Source organism: Lonchura striata, chromosome Z (assembly GCF_050655825.1).
Source record: "Lonchura striata isolate lonStrDom1 chromosome Z, ASM5065582v1, whole genome shotgun sequence".
Taxonomy (NCBI): domain Eukaryota; kingdom Metazoa; phylum Chordata; class Aves; order Passeriformes; family Estrildidae; genus Lonchura; species Lonchura striata.
The window spans coordinates 71,864,377-71,885,233 of NC_140740.1; the positions used below are offsets into that span (position 1 = coordinate 71,864,377).

Genomic DNA, 20,857 nt, shown 5'->3' on the forward strand with positions numbered 1-20,857 from the left:
TGGCCCTCTGCAGTCTCATAAAGGTCTTTAAGTTGGGCAAATGTAAATCAGTGAATTTTTAAGTGTTCTACTGCAGAGGCAAATACACCCTTGTATTACAGTAATCAACTAGCAGTTGCAGAAGCAGTTATTAATTCAAGTAAAAACACAACATTCACTGTGAGATCACATGCTTCTACTCCAGCCATCTGTCCTTAAGGCAGATCTGGGATCAGTGAATGTACTACAGCATACTGATAAAAATGTTGATATGTCTTGTGATAGAGATTATGTGAAATCACTGAAGCCTCACTCACCCTTCTTCCCATAGATTTCATGGTCCCACCCTAGCTTGTCTTTTAATACTGGGCACCACCAGAGTGACTCACAGGACCGCTTGTGGGTGAGGCAGGAGCTGGATCCCAGTGACAGCTATATGCCCATCCCGAAAGCTCAAGACTGCAGGCCAATGGAGCAGGCTCTCTTGATGGCAAGAGCCTTTCACTAGCTACTAAAACACACACTTGGGCATACACCCATCTCCATTAATTCTGAAAATTACTGGAAACAGGTTTGGAGCAGGGAGCATGCTAGGGGAGGAACACGCTTAGATAGTCTGTCATCACACAGTCCTGACTCAAACAAATTGTCCTTGCATGACTGATTAGGTAAAAAGACAAACTCTCCTGAATCCTGGTCACTTGCATCTGCTGAATAAAGTAAACTCAGAGGCCGCTGAGTGCAGAGCTTGGTGTGTCAGCAGCACTGCAGCCATGCCGCAGTGACAGCCACCGCGCAGGAGGCAGTGAGAGCGACTGGCAGCTGGGCTCCTGGGGCAGGCACCTCACTACTCAGGAGCAAAGGCTCCAGCAGATGGGCTACTACCTGGCAACCAGCACTTTCAACTGGTAACTCATTTAGGTCTGTAAGTTCCCAGATGGATGGTCTGTAATGAAGAATGGTGCTAAAGTGAAGAAGTAGTGAAGAATTCTGCTAAAGTTAGTAACAGTGGTAATGTTCAGGTGTACACTTTCTGCCTAGACTATATTTACATTATGAGGCTAGAAATAATGCAAAATTCTGTGCATATTACCTAAAATGAATGAGGAAAATGGAATCAGAGGAGAGACGGTAAGTCAAATAATACAGTAACTGAAAGAAAAGTGTGTCTACAAATCTTTGGTAAGAGTTGTTACAAATCAATGCAGAGGATGTGTGTGATAAAAACATTTACTCTAAGTAAATGTTCTATTTACTGGCCTCAATTAAAAGGGTTAATAAGTTAACTGGGGTTTTCATAATACTTTTCAACAGTTGCTTAAGCATTTATATACCAGCAGATGGAAAATACATTTATTAAACATTTGGTCTTTGAGTCATGCTGATGTTAGTATCTCAAACAACATTAATTCAGGCAGCAGCTTTTAGTGATGGCCTCATTCTCTGCCTAACTGGTGTATAATTATAACTTCATGTAGGAGTTAAGAAAATTGCTCAGATACAAAGAAAATCTGACCAGAAGCCCACAGGGTGCTCCAGTGTAACTGCGCACATATAAAATAACTAGAGGATGCCAGGCTGCTGCAGAGGAAACAGCGGTCCAGATATTATTTGTATCTCTCTCATCAAACCACCTGTGGTCCCACAGCCCTGGCTTGCTGCAAGGAATGGAGGTGGATGCCCAGATCAGCTGTGAGTGAAAAGAATACACTGGGAGCAAATACACTTGACAGCTGCAGACTGGCTATCACAGCAGCAGTTCCTTGTTTTACAGGTGCAAGGAGACTAACAGTAAAAATGATGTTCAGGTGCTACAATTTCACCACTTTAAGAATTGTGCTGGACTCTAAAGCATGGAGCAGAGTTAAACATGCAAATAAGCAGCTGAAATGAACATGTGCAGGATGCTGTGCTTCTGTATGTAGAAAAGCAAGTTAAAAATGGAGTGGGAAGGCACAGAAACATAAATCCATACACTAGATTGACGAGAAGGTAAAGACAAAAGGGAGGAAACAGAAAAGAGCAGGGAAATCTCTGACCCTACATACAGAAAATAATATGCATTTGCTGTACAGCAAAAGTAAAGAAAGGGTTTGTGCAACAGCCTTGCTATACTGACCCCTGCAGCTCATCCTACTCAAAAAAACTGGAAGTGCTTTTTTATGTCTGTTAAGGAGTGACTAACAATTCTTCAGTCTCTGGATATAGAAAATGAGGTGCTTAGGGAAGTCAACTAAAAAATTTTTTTTGTTATAGTTAGTGACAAAACCAGTTTTTAATCCTTTATCTTTTCTAAATCAGTCTCCTATGTTTGTTTTGCTGTTTCCTTCTTTTCCACATCAGAATAAACAGAATTAGACTGGAAGTTTATTCCATGCAGTGCCTTTCAGAACATCTGTTTTGAAAAGAAAGTTTTCACAAAGAGGTTGTTAGTGAAAGGAATGAAAATCCATTTGGAGCTATTTCCAAACTGCCCTGTAAGTTTTCTGCTTGTTCATTGTTCATTGTGCTTTTCGTAGCTGACTGGAAGACATTTCTACAGATATCATTATAGAAATGTTAGCAAAGCCTCATTAAATAGATGAATTATGCATCAGTCCTAGCAAGCACAGAAGCTAACAATTACTGGAAGTTTCACCCAGCAGTTAATGGAGACACTAATACTATTTAGAGAAACAATCACCTAATTTATTTTTTCTTGTACTATGCAAAAAGAAATTAATTTGTATCATGTACCAAACCAACTGCAGACTCCCAATAGCTCCCCACAGACTGAGGGTATTTCCCAGCTCCTGAGGCAGCTTCTTGGATGACTGCACACCATGCTCTGGACTTGTTCTACACTCCTTAACTCTGGTTTAGTTTACTGGACTGAGCAGTGAGCTCACATGCCTCAAGTGAAGACTAAACAGTTATCCAGAACCTATAACTAAGCACTATCCAGCACTTCATAAAATATAGCAAATTTTTCTGCAAGCACCAATTTATTCAGGTCTTTTCTGAGCAGACAGTACAACTTTGACAGCCTAGTCCAACATCAGTAAGAAAAAAACCTCCCAAACTGGATAATAAAGAATAAGTAAGCTTGCAGCCCAAAAAAATACAGTTCACTACGAGACCTCTGTGCAATGAAATTGTGAACAGAGTTATAAAATTTTGAAGTCAGCAGCAAACAAAACTATTGACAAACAGTACTGAAGCATAAATCACAGACTGTCATTTATTCATCACATTTAAGGCTAATGTCTTTACTGAGATAGGCAAGAGACAGTGAAACTAATGATAGGTACTTTCATGATAAAGTCATCACTTGCTTTGTAGTTTATCTCCTATACACTCTCACTAAAATATTTACAGCAAATCTACTTCCCATAAATATCCCTTTAAAAAAATCTCTATGCAAATGCAAAATAGCTAGATCCTTTCCTGGAAACAAGTTCCAAATTCAAGCATTCCTTTACAAATTTCATCTGCAGCAGCAGTAGTCCACATAGGCTTATACACTGCAAAAAAATTACCGAAATGGCACATAGGCATAATTATTTGATAGTGCAAGTACTCACATTCTCGAGTTAACCAAAGGAAACCACTGCTTGCTTCTTAGTCACTTCATACTTGAATGAAGCTGAACATGTGGTCAGACTTGCCAAAATATTCAAGTAACGTAAATGTGGTTTAGTAGTCCCTAACAAGTCTTTCTAGTTCTTTTTCCTGCTGCTGATTGATTCAGAGGGCGCAGAAAACACCACCCCTGAAGTTTGTCTTTCCACTCGTAGCGCTCCATGCAATTAAGAAGCTTGCTTCAATACCTCCAACGCCCAGATCAGTTCCTGCTCATCCAGAGGCATTCTCTCCCAGGCAGCACAGCAGCACAACAAATCACAGGTATTTGCCACCCAATATTTTGTCTATTATGAACTATTTGGAGAAACGGGCGTACATATCTGCATGTTAGAACACTGGCCTCAAGGGCTTGCAAAGCCAACAAGTCCTGACAGTATCTGCAAAATGTTGTCCAATTTTGTTCTGAATTAAATACTTGTTTTTTATTACAGCGTCTTTCTACGAATAAGGGAACAAATAACTTTATCCTCCAAGAAGGGAACAAACAGCTTTATCCTGCAAGAAGCCTTGTTTGTTTGCATAATAATCCTGAAACTAAAACTTCATTTTGCAATAACAGTACAAGCATTTAGTTTCTTTTAGACTTACACATCAGCCCACCAACTTTTTCAATAGACAATTCTACTGCAGGGAGAAAAAAAGATTAGTAATCAGTAACACTCCATGCACAATTTTTCTTTCCTTGTAAGCAGAGGAAATTTTTCTGCATGACTTAAGTTAAAGGTGTATTACAAAAAAAAGTCAAGTTACATCGGGGTGTTTAGGCAGCAAAGAGCTACAGTTAAGTCACACACCAGAGGTTTTGCAGTCTACCTTCTCAAAAGGATTACTGAAGGTTACAAAAGGATATGGTTTCTATCTTAAAGAATATACTCCTAATTATATAAAATGGGCATGGGAGAAGGGAATAGAAATATCTTATTTCAGCAGTCTCAAGATTTAACAACATTGGTAAATTTAGCCTTAAATCATCAACAGATAATAGTAATTCCAAAGACTTAACTGAACTTTCACTAGCCTTTAAAAAAGACTTCTTGTTTTGCACAAAACTGCACATAGTGGCACTCCATATTTCTAATATCCTGCACACAAAATGTTTTAATCCCATGGTCTAATTAGAATAATTCTACAGTGAGCACAGTGAGTAACTCACAAGCTCCTGCCATGCACTTGACATTTTCTGTGTAATCCTACTGTAACAGCCTCAGCTTTAGTGGGCTAAAACTATGTTTGTGCAGTGATCAGAAGAGGAAAATATTGACATAACCGCAGGAGGAGCACTGCTGCTGTGCTGTTATCAGTAGTTCTGCAATTTCTGCCCCCTCCTGACCTGCCAGCCCTCCTGAGCAACCTTTGAACATGCCAAGCAACCCATATCACAGAGTATCACACAACCAAAACAGATAGTTCAGGAACTCCTTAAAAATAACAAAAAAGTGAACACCTCTTCACGTTATTGCTTGAGAAATGGTTTTAAGCTTTGCGTAGAAGTAAGAAACAAGAATTTGACTGATTAGTAAGGGTAACCAGGAAGGGCTGGGGATATGATGCATTAAGAGCTGGTTAATCTCACAAACTATTACAGACTCAGTGTAACAGCCTCCTGATTTGCAGAAAAGCCCTCCCAGAGTCTAGAGTAAGCCCCAGTAGGTCCTTGAAAGCAGAGGAGGACAATGCATGCTGAATGATGGAGTGCCAACCCTTAGGTCTTCCCAAACTGTTTTGCATACTATAAATATTTAAAAGATTATTGGGGTGGTTGGGGGCAGAACAGATGGTCTCTGATCTACCAGGAAACTATTTTTTCAGTATTTAAACTGCCATTACTTCCTTTTCCTGCTTGCACAATGTAAGAATTCTTTTAATTAATAATCCAAAGGGGGAAAGTGTTCCCGTTCAGTTACCTGCAGCGCTGCCGTTAGTGTTTGCTGGGTAGGCCATGTTTGCTCAGTGACACATCCACTGCTAGGTTTTTTGGAGTCATGCAAATGCCATGCATCAAGTCCAACCAGACATGCAACCTGCAACAAACAAGTAAAAAGCAGTTAAAAACACGTCGTTTTAAGAAGTTAGGTACATTAAGCAGTAGGCATTTCTGTCTGTTTAAAGTCTCATCTTTAATAAAAACTTCAGCCCAGCACTAGCATGCTCCTCTCAAATCAGCATCCTAGCTATCACAAACCCCAAGGGTGTCCAAGTGACTGTAGCTGAACCGTGGCTCTCTGACAACCTCTGGATCTGTCATTAGTGAGGATGCAACTATCTGAATCTGCAATTGGCCTTGATTTTCATGTCCTGTCCTCAACTTTTTTGCAGCTGGTCTCTAAACTCCCCTGTACCACCGCAGATTCCTCATTTGCAGGCATGTGTATAAAGTTTTAGATTATCCAACATCTTACAAAGGCAGGGTTAGAGGATTTTTTAGGTGAAGAGCACCTACAGAAACACTGTACCAGTGAGCAATTTCTGTGCTCAGATGTGCCCCTGGGGAGGTGTGGGTAGAACCCTCAGATGCAGCCAGAGCAGGCATCTCTGCCTGACAAACCTGGACACCAAGAGCTACTGGAAGCCAGCAGGGTGGCATGGATGCTGTCAGAAGTGGTGCTCATCTGACTTCAAGACCTCTCCACTGCAAGTTCCAGCAGCAATGGGTTCTCTGGGTGTTGCATTTTCTTCCAACCCACACATGGGAGATTGAACCAATAAGCAGCATTTGCCTAAAGCTCAGGCTGCAGGTACAAAAAAGGGCACTGTCCTCTTGGGTGGGTGGCTGCTGAGATGAAGCCAAATGAGAGGCAGAAGCCAAACCAGCAGCAGTTCTGTGGTTTGCTGGCTGGCTCGGCAAAGCCAGAATTGTTGGCTCTGCAGCAAGGCTCAGTTCCTTCTTCCCTGCCCAGCTTCAGTGCAGGGGGCAGCCTGATCACAACTCTCATCTTCAGGGCAGAAAATCTGACTCATCTGGGGCTGCGGAGATGCCTCTTCCTGAGTCTGCTTTGAGTTTTCTACAGTCCAAACAGCATTTTATTTTGTTGACTCAGATAGGTGGAGCTTAGGCATATAAAGAACATGTTGCTTTGCTGACCCCCATCTGACTTGGGTTGACAACTCCTCAAGAAACTAGTCACATTTTTCCAATTATATTTGATTTATCTTTGACACTATGTGCAGAAAAGTATTTAAAAGCTAAGCAGATTAGCAAAGTAAAAGAAAATCAAGAAATTAATAAGGGCTGGCACCATGTGAATTTGAGTCAGAGATACACTGACTGATAGAGAAGCTGGCTGTCTTTAAAATGTGATAGAGCTCCATCATACAAGTTAATACAGCCTTGCTTTCTCCTTCAACAACACAAATACCTTCATTTTAAGTACAATCCTGATATAAATTTTCCAAGAATGCAGAAAGAGCTTCATTGCAATTTCTCCTTCCCTAGCTCTGCCTTATACACTGATGTTTACCACATCTTGTTCAGTGAAGGGCAGAGCATGAAGCTGCTGTAAAGATTGTATAAGTGAAAGGCTATGAATGGCAATATAAGGCAGGAATCCAACACAGGCCTTAATCAAGAGAGGCCCATCACAAGATTCCAGGCCTAATGATAATTATAAAATTTCTGAAACAATGAAACATGGCAAAGAAAAAAAAAAAGAAAAAAAAAAAGAAAAACATGTTGCTAACAGAGTTTGCAGCTGGGACAGAAGTTTTAAATCTGTGAGCTTGTAGGAAAATATTAACGACTTCCTTTCAAACAGAGAGATTTTAAAGCATCACTCCCATGTCTTCTTGCTATAAGGATATAAAGTTATGATTTAAGGTGAAGACAGGCAATTTTTACTTAGTCCCAATGAATGCTTACTGAAAAGTTATTATCAGCCTCCGTGTGAAATTCAGGATGTCTCCTGAAGCTCAGGACAGCCGCTGTCTCAGGGCGGGCTGCACATAGCAAGGTATCTATCTCTATCATTGTAACCAAGAGTAAAGAAAACTGAATTTATTCACTCACTTCTAATTTGTTCAGCATAGCTCTGTGCTGTCTTGGTAGCACTGTAACAACAGGTATGCTTCCCTGCTTTCATTATATGCACTGTACAAGGGGAGACCTGAGAGCATAGCATGCACCCAGGGATGGGTATGGACAGAGGGGTGGGAGGGGATCCTCGGGGGAGGACACATCTCTTCTAGGTGCAGTGCAGTCCCAAACATGAGTGAGTCAACCACAAAAAAGAGGCCCGACTGTGGCGTGCCTCATGATGGGTTTAAAAGTAAAACCTGTTACAGTCACCATTCACAGGGACAAGTGAGGAGAGCTTCCTCATAGCAAGAAATAAATGTAATTGAGGTGAGAATTGACACAGAGTTAATAAAAACAGTGCTGAAAATCTAAACAAGGCTTGAAATATTGAGATCTCCATTGTTTTGTGGCTTGAAGAGATGCAATTGACCTGATACAATGCCTTGTGAGTATGCTTCTGTCAATTTCAAAGCTATGCAGGCTCAAGTACCTCAAGCAAACTCACTTGCTGCTTCTGAGCTTAAGTGAGGATTAATAAAATAATTCAGGAAGCAAATTTAGTCCAACAGCTAGAAGAAAATGAAAAAAAGAAAGGAAAATATAGGACCTAATAATTTCATAGCTAAGTGAAGTAATTGACTTCTGTATTTTTTGGTATGGTAGGGTTTTTTGTTTTGCTTTTTGTTTGTTTGTTTGATATTAAATGTAGCAGGAATTGAAAAGCTACCTATTAAACAGCCCTTTAAATACAGAGAAAATTTGATCTGGCTCAGCAAACTCATGGAAGAAGGGAATTTTGTTAAAATGTGCTTTGAGCTATACATGGGGAACTGTATTCCTGAAATTGCATCAACACATACATGGATCATTTTTAGAATGGTGCCACATGTAATTCCCCAGTTGCACACACCCCAGAAGCTGCATTTGGACACAAGTCTCTCTTGTGGGTGAGGCGCATAAAAATACCAGAGACCAGCTAGAACACAGAGAGGAAGAAAACTTAGTCTCCTCTACAGCAAAGCATATTCTCTGGCAGAGACATCTTACACAAGAAAATTAGTAGAGGAGCTTGTATAATCCATTCCCAAGTCTTCAACTCTTTGCCTATGTGTTTTTACATGCTCAACCCATGCTTGCCTGTGAATACTGTGATTTACAGATCCTAGGGCAAATGCAAAACAAGCAGAGACTAGCTGTATGAAGAGTTATTGCTCAATGAAGCAGTTGTTAAAAGTGTTTTGCATTAGATATTCAAACTCTCTTCTGCCCTGAGGTTCAATAGCAAAACCTTAAACACACATGATCCTCAGTTTCTACAAACATTCATGACACCTCAGCTTTTACAGGTTTTTCCAGAATGGTGATTTCTTAGGGAGAACATGAAGCCTATGTCCTAATCCTGTCCTAGTCACAAGGGAAAAGAACCTTGCTCCTCTTTTGTGCTGTGTCTTGCTAACACCTATTCTGGTGTTTCTGCACCAGAAGTATCTGAGTAGGTATAGATCAGTTCTGGCATCCACACAGCAGATCTGCAGAAATGCAGAAGCCTCTAGAGGCACAAGCTTGCAGAAGATCCAGACTCGCACTTCAGTCTGATGTTTGTAGGAGACACTTAAGACAGAAAATGGCTGAGGTTTGGTCTAAGAGCAGCTGTAGAACAGCATGTTGGCAACACAGTAATTTCTAGAAGAGAAATCTAACTCAGCTCTTAACCCAGAAAAACAATCCTGAAAGTCCTCCTGTCCAGGGCTGAGGTCACATGTGGAAATAGTGATGGGGACACACTGGTTTGTGGGATTCAAGGAAACAGATTCTGGCTTCCCAGGCAAGGAGGCTTTAGGCTAAGTAGATGCATATGTAACTTCTTTTTTCTCATGGCACACACTGACTCTTAAGAGCAAACAGTCACCTCAACCTCTCCAAAAAAGCTCCAGATCAGCACCATAATTTGAACTACTCACAGGGTGATTGTGGCTCACACAATACAATTCTGTTGTTTAAGATCTAGATTCCAAGTGGGAGTTCTGTAGATCAGAACTGTGACGGATTTGAAGGTACAGGCTCCCAATTGTTCAAATGAATATAGTCAGGGAATGGTTTCAGGAGAAAAACCAGCTCTGCAATCCTATCCAACAAGTGCAAAGTGGTGATTAAATAGTCGGGTAGAAGGGTTTGACAGAGCAAGTTGACCCATGAGATGCAATACTCAAGAAGAACTGGTACTGCTCCATTCCTGCTATACATCAGTGCAACAAGACTTCTACCTGAGACTTTGCTCTCACATGTGGGTCGTCCTGGCAGTAGAACTTGCCCAGTTTCATTCTGCAAGACACTGATATCATTTGCAAACAAAAGGCAAGATATATGCAAAACTCATCTGAAAACACAAATGGTAATTTCTCTAGCTGCAAGAAGAAATTGGCAGTGGGAATCCCTCCTGCTCAGCTAGAGTGGCAAGCACTTTTCAAATTTGTGATTCTCTACAGGAAACAGGAATATCTGCAACCTACGTGTACTAAGTATGCCAGGTGCAATTTAAATGAAGCAAGGTCTGAAGCCAACAACAGCAAAAGAGAAAGTATGTGGGGAGTTGCTCTGTGGTTGGTATCTATCCTGGGATAATGACTGTATCTCAGTGATACTTTCTTTTCAATCTTACCCCTGCCTTGGCTGTGTTCTTCTTATCTTTATGTTTATCAAAATGAGTGGCCAATAAATTGAAAGGCAACATTTATAAGGGAAAAATACTTTATTTTTTATATATATGCTACTTTAGAATTAAAAGCAAAAACCAAATAAGAATGCAGGCAGATAAGGATTTTTTTTTTCAGGTCAGACATGGAGTGATCAGTGTTGAGATAAGGGTAAACTGTGAATGATTTAAAATTTCACTTAATTATTTAATCATGTAACAATTCACCCATTCATATGCTTTCTAGAGCAAATGTCTTTATAATGTTTCATCCAAATCACAAACAAAGTAATGCAAGCTGCTGTTCAAGTATCACTAACTGAACAAAATAAATCAGCAGCTAGGCCACCCTAAAACGAAGAACTAAAAATCCCTGGGACCTTTGTTTCCTGCAGCATCTCTCAGGCAGCAGTCAGTTGTGGTTCAGTCTCTCCATCAAAAGACAGAAACAATTCTTACTACATGCAGTATGACAGGTAATTTATTTTGGACAAAATTTAAGCAGTCAATCAAAAAAACTCACCTCTCATTATGTCATTATGTGTTGGGTGGTGTGGTGGTTGTTTGGTTGGGGTTTTTTTCTTTCTTTTTTTTTTTTTTTTTTTTTTTTTTTTTTTGTGCAGAATCTGCAGTATGATGAGAGCAAAAGAAGCCTTGTAAATCCTTTCAACAAGCAAGTTAATTAAAAAGATATGGCTACGGTCAGCATGAATTTACCTGCCCGCCTTCTTCACTCCCTCCACTAATGGCAGTGGTCTGTAAAAAGGTCTTTCTTTACAGCAGAGCTCCAGGCAAAAGCTGAGCTAAGCTCTGTTAAGAAGAGAGTGATGGCTCAGAAACTCTGGGACCTGAGTCAGCAAGCTGACAAAAGAACAGCCAGAGTGCTCCTACCCAGGCCAAATGCTTCCCTTCTGACAAAAACAACAACAAAATATCAGACCCAACTCAAAGCTTTGTTGCTTTTGAACCCCAAAGTTTGAGCTAATGCCATGCCAGGCTCCAGTTCTCAAGCTGTGTTGGAAATAAATATAAGACAGTTTCATGGGGATTCCCTCAATTGTCTTCTCCCCCAGCCCCTGCCTTAAGCAGGCTTGCATTAGCTTGTTTGCCCACCTTGTTATTGCTGCAAGCAGAGGATAAATGTACAACCTTCAGTAACATAGGGGTCTGAGGGGTTTTCTTCTACATACTTGAAAATTGTCTTATCATCTCCTGAGCCTCTGCTTCACTCTCCCAAGCCACTTACCCACTGTACAGGAACGGGGCTTTACTGGGCAGCTTTCAATACAGAAAATGCCCCAGAAAATGGATATATGTGATAATATTTCAAAAATACTGGGTCCTTCTGGCTATTTGAAATATCCCACATTTTTTCTGAATTTCTGCAAGTATTGCTTTGCCACATTTGCTAGCAATAGCAGAAATGGTCTACCTGGGTTTTAGGTTCCTACCACATGGAATTATCCAGTTGTGTCTGGAGGATTCAGAAGAGAAATCAGCCATTCTACACAAGCCACTCAGTGACTTGCTGGGAAAGGAAAAAGAAACAGCTAAAGTGTAGGAAATGTATTTGTAAAGAATTTTCAAAAGTTGATAGAAAGTTTATATGGTTTTGTACACCTGTATGGAAACACTGAGATAAGGTGTTTTAATTTAAGAAGGTTATAGACTAGAGATACCCCATCTCTATAAAAACTAAAAAAAAAAAACCAACACAAAAAGATTTCAAAATAGTACCCAGCAGACACAAACATAACCAGCATTCTGTAGGGTCAGATAAATGATTCATCCAGACTATATTGTTTTCAATAGTAGCAACAGCATTTATTTTTTAAGGAGCGTTCAAGTGCCTTATGATGAATCCATGTTTCTGTATTCTCCAAGCACCAACAATTATTTGATTTAGAATATTTATATGAATATTTAAAATTACCTACTAAGGACAAACTAATGTCCTTAGTATGTAATTTTAATATTCATATAAATTGCCTGTGAATTTAACTAGCCTCTTTCTGACCCTGCTGATGCCAGCTGCTTCTGCTGCCTTGTGGGTCAGGAAGTCCCAGGCTGTCAATACCTACCCACGAAAGTTTTTCTTATTTTAAACTGATGTTTCACAAATTTTACTGCCACCAAATTCTTGCATTGCAGGACTTGGTCAAAATCAGTGCAGATTCAGCTTTTTCAGATTCAGATTCAAACCACAATCTGTGATTTTATGAACTATAATCTTCTCTCCCAGCTCATAGGCAATACAGTGCCAGCTCATTTTACTTTGCCCTTTTTTTACCCTTTCATGTATAGTCGCCATGTGGAAGATCCTGGTCATGAATAGCATCTTACTAAAAAGTCATTTACAAGAACAATCTTACAAAATGGGGTAAGGTACATTCTTTTTTTTTTTTAGTATAACCAAGCTTGGCTCTAACAACTAGCTAATTTGTGGGAAGGTAAACCTCAGTTCTAGTTATTCTTGTCAAGCAGTTAAGACAAAACAGAACTTACCTGCAAGCACAAGCAGCTTTCTCTAACACAGGCCAGAAGTTGCACCCAGCCCTCCAAAGTATCCCAAAAGACATCAGGTCAGCCTAGTGGACTTTTGATAACCATGCCTGTTCTCAGAGGGCAGCAGACTCACTGCCAGCCAGAAGTGGCAGCTCTAATGGCAGTGGCAGCCCTATATTCCTACTATGAGGATCACCACTCATTAGAAAAGGAAATCTTTGTATGGATTCTGTGAACCAGAGTTGGGACACTTTTGTCACTTGTAATAAGGAGGACATCCCGTCCATACAGTCTGATGACTTGGTGGCCCTTGTCTAATGTGCAAGAGCATGTTTGGATGACACCCATCACACAGTGCTGCAAGGCCTCCCATACCCTGCAAGCATTCTAAGACCACCCATCTCTTTTGAAAATCATTCCTGACAACATCATTGTCATCATGTTAGCTTACAGAAGGGAAAAAAGCCACCTTCAGAAGACTGCATGGTGCTGCAACTCAGAAACTCATTTCTGTTTACATTAGAGAAAAAAAAAAAATCAACTAGAAAAAGAAAAGCAATCCATGGTAGAAAAAACAACTTTTTTTAATACCTGAAATTCCTAATGGGTGATGTAGAAGACACTCCCTTTTATTTATGCCAGTGAATAATGAGTCACATAAAAGTACATGAATTCAAACCAGTATGGTATTGCTATGGGTTTTAATGCTTGCTGTGACAGGGAGCCCAAGGGATGAAACTGGGCTATCCATATTTTTCTTGTGGAAAAGCAGGAGGGATGAAACAGCTTAAAATAGTTCAGTCTCCAAGAGGGAAATTAAATGTGTGCTGAGCAGCATTTTCATCTGCTCTGACAAAGACTGAAATCCAGCGTGAAAAACAAATGACAAGGCTTCAAAAAAGTTGGGAGAGGAAAGAATGCATCTTGGGGACGATGCATGCATCCCAGCTGTAGTATACGTGTGGCCTCCCAGAACTGACAACCCTGGAATTGTTCTGCCTGGGATGAGAAGCAGTTCTACCTTCTCTCCACAGCATAATGTATAAACTGTCCATTACTGTTCACTCAATGGGGCAGTACAAAACACTGTAGCCTTTCCAGTCTATATTTAAACATTAAAAGTTGAACAACAGTTGGAAAAACACATATGCAGATCCCAATAATTTCAAATTAATTAACTTATTCAAAGAGAATTTACAGGTAGATAAACTTGAAGGCTGAGATGAACAAACCAATCAAGGATGTTTACAAACAGTTTATGAAATGGACTGTGATCTTGTTTGGACTTTATATATAAGACAAACTGTAAGGATTTTAAGGCACAAATTCTGATAAATAGAAAAGTCTAACTCTTCTATAAAGTGTCCAAGTATTTAGTCTTCAGTGACATTGCATGTATAATGGCACAAGCATGAAACATATTTAGAGGCAGACAGTCAAATATCAAGTCTGTCTCTTCCTCTGATTTTAGGTCTGAGATGCTATACATAACCAGACCAACTATAAAGCTGACATGACAGAAGGGCAACGATATGGGACAGTTGCCAAATTCAAGGACAAATACTTTTGTCTAGCAGCATTTGCTCATGTTACTGTAACCTCGGCTGAGGATGTATCTTTACCTGAGAAAGCTCCAGCAGATCAGCTTTGTCTTCATATAGCCATAAATGCTACCTTCCCCTCTCAATAATGCCCAAATCCCAGTACCTCTTCCTTTTTTTAACTACAAATATGGTTGGTACTGTGGTATCAACCTTACATGAACAGAGAAATTATAATATTTTTCCACAATGAAAGTGGGAAACTGTAGAGGCAAGGAGACAATATTGCAAGGGCCAGGCTCTTCCTTTTCATCCACCATAGTTTACAAGAGAGGACTCTGTCTACAGCCGACACTGCCAACATCTATCTGCAAGTGTTAGACAATAGCTCCAACCTCAATACTAACATGGGCCCATTTCTCTTCCTTCAGCAATACAAGGGAGCTCTACTAATTACAGCTTTTCTAAGGAGACCACAACCCCACAGCTTCAGCATGGCCAGGAAACAAACTCCAGACATGCTCCAGGCTGCTGTCCCTTCCCACTCCATCACAGCATCCCACAGAAACAGCACTATTATTTCTACCACCTCACTAAACCACAAACCATCTCTTCTCAGGCTTTCAACATTAATTCCAGGGGTGAGGATGTTTATCTGGTCCTGCCTCCAAAGCCACCATATGTCCACACCACAGCCTATGAATTGCAAATCTTCACATTCTGGCAGGAGGGAGGCAGGATATCACAGCAGCAAAAACCTGCCAGATACCCCACAACATGCCATATGGGCTCTCATTGCAGAGCATGCAGAATCACCAAACCGTGCTAACACTGTGATTTGGAGCTGGCATGAAGCAGCTGGAGACCATCTGGCAGCAGGTGCAGCAGAGTATGATGGAGCCAGTCTAGCTGGGTATCTCCATAGTCTTCCTGCTCAACAGCTCATAGAGAAAGACTCATCAGCTTGTCAAGCAAGTGTCACTCAGCCTCAGCATTGCATGCAGCCAAAAACATTTTGCTACATGTGGATACCTGCAGGGAACTTACCCACCCAAAGGAGGAGACCACAAGTTGGGGCAATGCACTTGTCCCTCACAGGGAATGTTCCTCTCTGCAGCCTAGTCAAATCAACATTAAAACAACCTGTTCCTAATGCTCTGGGACTCTGTAATTTAATCCGAGTAATTGAAATCAGCATAGAGTTCATATAATGTCTTCCTCCTTCTCAGTGAGAGAGTGAACTAACACTTCCATTAATTATTCACAGCATCTTCTCATGCTCATGCTCCTTATCTTTTTCAAACAGATGTACAGTGGCAGGAGAGTCCAGTGCAGAGAAAAGTGTGGTGATCAACTTACTGCACAAGAACTTTTCACTTAAGGAGCCAGGACTCAGTGAATTATGTCTATCCCCTGAAAATTCTAATTGACAGCCCTGCATCTGGCATCTGGCATGAGGCACACCATTGTGGTGCCACAGGGTGCCAGGAAGCAGAGGTGCTAAGAGGCTCCTGGGACGTGTGTGGTATGACTGCCACAGTGCTGACTCATTTCTGCCAGTCACATCCAAATAAACTCAGCCTTCATTCACACTGTCTGTCAGCCAGAGCTCTATCTCAGCGCTGACATGAGCTGAAACAATAACAAACAAGGGGCCATCTATATCTCACACCACGTGTCAAGTTAGAATCAAATCTGTAGTTCCCTAGATGGTGTATGGATCTGAAACACTCACCCTGTTATAACCCCGGGACAGTGGAGTCCACCATAATCTGCAAAAACCACAGCTTTCTATGGGAATCCATAAATATGTTACCTTTAGTCCTTTTAGTTGATCTCTTGTTAGATAGCAGAATGTTAATAAAGAAATAGCAAAATAAGGTATGTTTTTATCAGACACCATATGAGCAAACAGACAAATAGATGGCAGTGCATCTTGCACAACAAACCAACTTCTGGTAAAAAAAGCAATTCAAGAAGCTTTAAGCTTCTGAAAAGCAACACAACAGGACTGTCATTGAAACAATGCATCTTCAGTGTGATTCATGTGTTTCTCCACAGAAAGCAAGTCCTAAGTAGGAACTTATGTGGTGTAAATAAAACTAAAACTAATTCTGATGTTCTTAGTAACAAAAGAATGGCTTTCATATTCACTTGTATTGTTGAGAGCAGAATAAGCTCAATTATCAATGCCCTCCTGAAAGCACACCATAAAGGTCCTAGCAGTGGGGCACTTTCTTTGTTCAGATTATTCCCAACCACAGGGTGCTTCCCCAGAAAGCTAAACCATACTTTGAGCTCTCCTCAGCCCCGGTACCCACAAATTTCTGATAAACACACAGCCACAGTGAACAAATCAATACAGAGCTTTAAAGCACAACCATCTATCTTCTTGCAAGAACTGCAGAACAGAAAATACACTACTTATTTATACCGTCCCCCTTCTCCATCATTCTATGCATAATCCAGAAGACAGCAGCTGAATTTGAAGAAGGACGGTCCCAGTCAGATAAAAAGAAAATTTTTTTAAGATTTTAAGATTGTTTATTTCAATCTGAGCAGAACTTAAGGGTCCCTTCTGCAGCCACTCTAATTTCCTTAAAAAGTCTAAAAATAACACCTTTTAGCAATACAGCTAATCTTTTACTTATTTAAAATCTTGAGAAAAGTTCTTATAGGAGAGGACTCTTAAAAGAGATGTTCTCTCCCTAGCTTTTTTCTTAAGATGTGCTGTATTTCCTTTTCCCCACCTTACTTATTTGGAGGAGCTGTTTATTTTTAATGTTTTGTCACCAAGGATCTATGTACCTAATTTGAGGCTAATCTTATCTGCTACCATTCCTTGGAGCAACAGGTCCACTACACCTAAGCAATAGGAATTGTTACACTTCTGTATATTTTTGCTGTAAGGGAAGACAATAGACAAACAAACCCATTACAAAGCAGCACCACACAACAGGATTAAAGACCTTTGCAAGTCCTCCTCTTCCTTTTAATTTCTTAAGTTTCTGAAGCCACTTAATCACCATATGAGGAAATACTAGCATTTACTTTTTACTATTCTCTGCTGTACTGAATGATTTCCTCTTTCCCCCTGTCCTCAAAACAATAGCAAAAGCAAGCAGAGAGGTTAAAACTGAATTACTAAGGATATACGTATTACTTGTAATGGATTAATTATTAATCCATATTTTGCCCTTTGTTTCTAATAATGTACATCCAGTATCAAAATGTTGCCAAGAAAATGAACAGAATGAAGGCTGTGTGCTAATGTTAGCCTGCAGTGAAATTCCAAAAGCTGAAAACATGTAAGAAGGCAAAATTTTCCTTAGGTAAACAATTACTTTTCCATTCCCTACATCTAAATGCCATCACATGTCTTGTATATAGGTGCTTACACAAAGGGAATTTTTCTTTGCTATAGAGCAATAGGGTAAATAATAAATTTAAGATATTAGATTGCACAGTATTTAGAAATATCCTGTATTTCCCTATTCATAAAAGCATTTCCTCTTTCAGGGAGGAAAGCTGCCATCAAGGTAGGAAGCTCTCTGCAATCATTTAAGATGGGGAAACACCTTATTAAGAAGAATGTGATCTGATTTTACACAAGTATAGGCACAAAAACTGCTTCAGTTTACCTCTACCAGAACAGAATTGGCAGTACAAAATACTCACTTGTAAACCAGACAACAGTATTTCCAACACAGTATATGTACTTGACCAGAAAAATGTAAAGTTAAAAGAGAAGAAACAAGCAAATGATGTTAAGCTTGCAGAAGACAAGCCTTAAGAAATAAACACTATGAATTATTTAAAAAATATGATTTAAGAAGCAGACTATATTCATGTATTCAATTGAGTATTACAATTCAAATGCATAATTTTTGTTATATATTGATTATTTTATAGCACATCTATAACTGGGGGAAGAAATACAAACCCAAATGAAAATTATTTTGTGTTATGTGAGGACATTGGAATGCTTCTTACCTGCTGCCATCAAACTGAAAAATAATTGCTATGAAAATAGGACTTTTCAAAGAAAGAAAATACTGGATAGGTTCTTAAAGGGTGAAAACCAGCATTAGTTTCCTTATAGATGTAGCTAAATTCATCATACGATTGCTCAGGCGCATGAGCCTTTGAGGCACATACACAAACACTATTTTCTCATCAGCAACTATCAAGTAAGGCATGCTCTTTAAGAGCCATTTTAAGAAAGATAAATAGCACTTAAACAACAAAACTCCTATGGAAACTTACTCAATTTACATTGTCTTCACTCCCACCAAAATTAGAAAGCAAATGTTAAAAATGAACATGTCTAAAATTTGATCAAGCTTTCCTGAGCAACATCCATCTTACAAATTGATGCGCCAAGTCACACCAACTTCTACACTGTGACCCATGCTTGCAGCTCAGAGTCAATAAAGAAGCGTATGGTTGCATTTTTTATCCTTAATTGAAGTATTGTAGCTGCAGCATAAGACTTCAAACCTTTGCATGTACCTCTCTGTTTGCTTAACTAGAGCCAACTCTCAGCTGATTTTTGGTTTTTGTTTGTTTTTTGGTGCATAAATCACACATCACACCTCAACAATTGCTCTACAATAAGAACTAGGTAGATATGATTGCTGCCAAAATTTGTAGTGAGTGGCTTTGTTGTTGTTGTAAATAAATACATGGGCGATTAACGTACTGCGAAGTAGCATAACATAAAATCAAGATTATTTTATTATATTATAACTCAGATAACAGAATACATTCTTGAAAAAGTGTGATAGAAATAGGAAGGGTTAACGTAGTGGTGGACGCTGCAGCACAAAAAGCAGACTGCAGATTTTCAGTAGTATTCATCCTTCATTTTCCTTAGGGAGCTCATTGCAGGACTTACAGAAGCAGAAAAGGACTTTCAAAGCTTCCTTGGAGAGCTGCTGATAATCAGATTACAGCATGGACTACAGAGCTGCAAGATATGTGAACATCCCTCTCTGTGATCTAGTCTGCGCCCAGTTGCAGGGAAAGGAGTAGCATAAAAAAAAGTTGAAACAAATTTCTTAGCATCACTGTTTAACAACAAGATTTCTTGGTCCATAACTAATGAGATTTTTGTCTCAAGTAGGAGCTGGCCTCTCACACAAGAGCTATAGAGAGGAATCAAGGTTTCCAAGGTGTCTCCCACCATCGTCTCCCTATCAGCTCAGTGACACCCACAAATGCACCTCTTCATGGTGTTTACCTCTGCTGAGAGCTTGAGGCAGCTGTCCCTGTTGCAGGACAGGCACATAAACCCTGGCTCCATCCCTAAGGTGACCTACAGCTGCTGTGGTGGTGCTCGCTTTATGGCTGAGCATTTTGGAGCTGGGCAGTTTTTAGCTCATACGGAAATAAACACAGCTGTGAGTGTGAGTACCATTCCATCTCCTCCCCTCATGAAAGATTTTACAGGCAGCTGCTATGCTCCAAAAAAAGCTGCAGAAACAAACATTGCCAAAAGTGCCAATTAGCAAGGCAATGTGGGAAGGCAAAACCTGCATCGCTTTGCTCAGAAACCAAGAACTATTAAAAGTTAAAAAAAAAAAAAAGAAAAAAAAAAGACAGCTTTACAAAATTCCACTTTTGTTTTATTGACTTGGCAGCAGTGAACAGTGGCAGAAGGAATGCAACTGTGAAGAGAACATTTTGTTCATTCTCAGCAGCACACAGGTTTTTGAAGCAAGGTGGGACAGAACAGCAGAAATCACTCCCTACACTCTCTAGATCTGCCCATCCCATGAGATAGTGTGTATTTAGCTTGCTGCAATAACAAAACAGCATTCAAAGCAACAAGGATGATGACACACTTAAAAAAAAACCTTTAGGAATCTCTGCTACTCTGTGCATATGAATACTATCTGTAAATGTAAATTTCATCTTATTAAAAAGTGTTGATAAATACTGCAAGATAGAGTTGATTCATGAGAGAGACAACTGCTGTCTAAAGAAGTAATTAATTTCTACCTGTGAATATCTTTAAAGGCATTAGTTCCAGAAAAAGAACTATTGCAGGCTGAGCTTTGTAGTTAGAAATAGGACGTTATTCCATTTGCATGTTCCTCAAGGGAGGGCAAAGTAAAATCAGAGACAAGAAGCTCAAAGATACTTGGACAGTCCTTCAGAAACATTATTAGTTTCATCACACAGAGCAAAGTATTTCAGGCAAGCATGTTCACCGAGCCGCTGTGCTCATACGCATTATCACTCATGATGAGCATGACAGATTCTTGAGCTCTTTCCTCTGCAGCACTGACAAGCACTGGTCTTGCCAATTCCAACTGCTGATACTGAATAGTATTCTTCTTAACAAAATCCAGTTGGGCTACTGAATGCCATCTGCTTTCCAAAAATGGGACACACTCTCCACAATACAACTGCAATCCTGTGCTGTATCACCGAGTGGCAGCTGCACAGCTTTATTCTGTGTATAAAAGAACTTGGAAAAACCTGACCCCAAAGAAAAAT

The 20,857-nt window shown here is 39.9% G+C and overlaps 1 protein-coding gene across 4 annotated transcripts in view; it reads right to left on the reverse strand.

Moving 5' to 3' along the window:
- KANK1 (KN motif and ankyrin repeat domains 1) overlaps positions 1–20,857 on the reverse strand; it is a 126,773-nt gene that overhangs the window by 44,390 nt on the left and 61,526 nt on the right. For 3 of the 4 annotated variants that reach the window (XM_085566804.1, XM_021531744.4, XM_085566803.1), the window contains one exon: positions 5,508–5,624. The exons of the other annotated variant lie outside the window; for it this stretch is intronic. In XM_085566804.1, the coding sequence (XP_085422930.1) occupies positions 5,508–5,544 (37 nt within the window). In that variant the 5' untranslated portion in view covers positions 5,545–5,624. The remainder of the gene's footprint in view (positions 1–5,507; positions 5,625–20,857) is intronic. 4 annotated transcript variants of the gene reach the window in all.